This window comes from Puntigrus tetrazona, chromosome 20 (assembly GCF_018831695.1).
Source record: "Puntigrus tetrazona isolate hp1 chromosome 20, ASM1883169v1, whole genome shotgun sequence".
NCBI classification, from domain to species: Eukaryota; Metazoa; Chordata; class Actinopteri; order Cypriniformes; family Cyprinidae; genus Puntigrus; species Puntigrus tetrazona.
Window position 1 is genome coordinate 7,192,880 of NC_056718.1, and position 3,001 is coordinate 7,195,880.

Sequence of the window (3,001 nt, forward strand, 5' to 3'; positions counted from 1 at the left end):
AACTTCATTCGCTCTTTTCATTACAGATTAATTAAATGGGAAGCGGTGACAGGGACTTTTGGCGATTTCAGGGTCGACCAAATGTCATTCATCTTTGACTTTCAAGCTCTATTTGTAGTCATCCTGTTTCATTTATTTTGGACAGTGACCATTATGAGTCTTCTGGTATTTTACGGGCTTCCAGATTCACACCACCTCAAAACTGGATGTGCGCCGGTACCTGTGGAAAGGCTGTGAGAGAGCAGGAAACAGCTCTGACACACTCCCACAGGTTAACTCTCCGAAAGCCGAATTGGGTCACAAGGGGATTTCAGCGTGGTAGGTGTTTAAGAAACGGCCCTGTTTCTCACCAATTTATGCACTTCAAATACGTTTGGTGCATGTCTTTTCTGCTTTCGTCTGCGAGAGAAAAAAAAAATAGCGCTCGATGTGTAAAAAAACACTTCTTTTTTTGCACACGCTCGCCTTAAAACATGTCATTTCTTTGCATGAGCTATTCTTCTAAGAATTAAATACCAAAACCTAAAGGAAGTGAGTCGAGATAAGTTTGAGCCGTTTTCGCTGAAAAAGAACAGTCTTGTAGATGAGATAAGAGTACGTTCACAACCGTGTGGTCAGCGCCAAGTCAGGGCGGCCGAACATGCGCCTCAGAGGTTTGGGGTCAAGAACATTTCGCCTATAAATATGCATTTAAGAGATAAAAGCTTGTTTTCATTAACTGTGAGGTAGGATTATCTTTGATTAGATTATTAAAGTCTATAGGTTTCCTGGTAGAAAAGTCTAAAGGTAGAAAACAGGCACAAACTATACATGTAAACTAATCAGTTTTAAATCCTTTTATTAAACGTTACAATCAGAGTTTAAAAGGGTTCGAGTTTTTAGAGATGATAATTTTTATATAGTGGCAATATTTACACGTTTTTGCAAAGCTTTTAGAGCACTGGAAAAACACTTCAGATTAATTTGCGATGAAACGAATCTGTATTATATTTTAAATTGATATTATATTTTGAAAGCACTTTTGCATTTTAATAACTGCTTGTAATATCTATTTCAAAGACAATTAATTGATTAAATTCTGCTGCCAAATGTAGCTACAAGCATTTGTGGCAAACAAAAAATAAATAAACATATTTAAAAAATGTCCATTTGTAATGATCAAATTTCTATTTAGGGCATTTAAAGTATATTAACTTAAAGTAAAATATATATTTACACCAGTTAAATTACAATCAAATGGGCCTAGGCCTACTTTTGTTAAACAAATTAAATTGTATTATTGCACCAGTAATATTATTAAGACCATGATTTAAAATATATTTTAAAGTAATACTTTTTAATTTGTCTTTTTCACAAAATGCTCTTTTTTTAAAAAAAAAAAAAAGTAAGTGCATTCGTGGAAGTAGCCTATACTCTCTTTAAGTAGGCTACACATATTTATACGGCCTTTGATCTCATCGATATTATATAAGCTGCAAGTACAGTTAAAATAGCATTGTAAAGAGAGAAACATATTATATAAGTGCAAACTGTTTAATTGGGGTAAAATGACCGCAATAGCGCCGAGTCAGACGGTGACCCGGAAAAAAAAAAATCCACTGCTTCCGGGTCATTCGTTCTGCATGTCGCTGTTCTGTGTAGTCTGTAATACTTTTGCGATTTTACGGTTAAGAAATTTCTTGTAAACATGTCCCGGGGTTCGAGCGCGGGGTTTGACCGGCACATCACTATCTTTTCTCCGGAGGGAAGACTTTACCAAGTAGGTGAGTACGGACGACTTTATTGGACTTGAATGGGAGCTAGTAAGTGCACAGTCATGTCGCCTACAGAGCAGCTCACACTCACTCTGCCTCACACCAACAGTTAGCATGAGCTCGTACTATTATTATTCTGTCACATGAAATGCCTTTTACCTGTATGTGTCTGTTTTTTTCTTCTGTTGTTATATATAACGTCCCATTTGGTCTAGTAGCTAGCTCGTTAGCACTAGCAGTGAGTGATGGAGAATAGGTTGATTTGATGTGTAGTGCAGTAATTTTATCACACATGAACCGGTTTAAATCCGAAACTATCTTAGAAATGTGTAGTCACTGATCCACAGTGATGTGCGTTGATGTATATATTGATGAGGCGCCGACATACTGGCTAGTGAGCTTTCTAAACATTCACCATGGCAACCGCAGTTTCCGGCTAAATACCGTCATTTATAAACATTGTGCGTTAACAGCTTGCCAGTAACAGCGTATCTTTGAAATACCACGGCAGAATAGGCATGAATAATAAATTAATATTATTAAAAAATTAACAAATCAGTATTTGATTGCATTGTTTTTCTTCGTGGTTGCTGGATTGTTTTAATTGTTAAAGCATAATTGTAGAATATTATGCTTCTTTCAATCAGTCTGAGAAGCAGTTTTATTTAGTTATGTATTATTTTTTACATATTAAAATACACAATTTTATGTTATTTTTTTGTTAGTCTCCAATTTTTATTTATTTTTTTGATATTTTTATTTTCTATTCCCAAAGAAAATTCTCAGAAATACCTTTTGATTGAACCTTTTAACGTTCTAAATAACTTTTAGTAATTTTTTTTTTTACAGAATATGCATTTAAGGCCATAAACCAGGGTGGTTTGACATCCGTTGCCGTTCGGGGGAAAGACTGTGCAGTAGTCGTCACACAGAAGAAAGTCCCAGTAAGTTTGCTGTCGTGTATCCTTTCTCAACCGAAATTAGTTTGTCTGAGGAACATCTCTCAGAATTGCCTGATGTTTCACTGACTTGAGAAATAAATACTATTGTAATTGGCTATATGTTATGTATCCTCCCACAAACAAAGCAACCCGCACAAACATTATTAATACATATGCATAACTGGTTCTAAATCAACATTTTTTGGTGAAAACGTTGCTGGAAAGGGGGACTTTTATTAAAGTGCTGCTGCTGATCGAAGACGGTCTGTGTTTTCCAGGACAAGCTGCTTGACTCTTCCACCGTCA

The 3,001-nt window shown here is 35.8% G+C and overlaps 1 protein-coding gene across 1 annotated transcript in view; it reads left to right on the forward strand.

The window, feature by feature from the left end:
- Positions 1-1,576: 1,576 nt before the first annotated feature.
- Positions 1,577-3,001, forward strand: part of LOC122324375 (proteasome subunit alpha type-6-like) — a 3,001-nt gene continuing 1,576 nt past the window's right edge. Inside the window, exons 1-2 of the mRNA XM_043218744.1 lie at positions 1,577-1,763; positions 2,604-2,698. Of these exons, the coding sequence (XP_043074679.1) occupies positions 1,688-1,763; positions 2,604-2,698 (171 nt within the window). The 5' untranslated portion in view covers positions 1,577-1,687. The remainder of the gene's footprint in view (positions 1,764-2,603; positions 2,699-3,001) is intronic.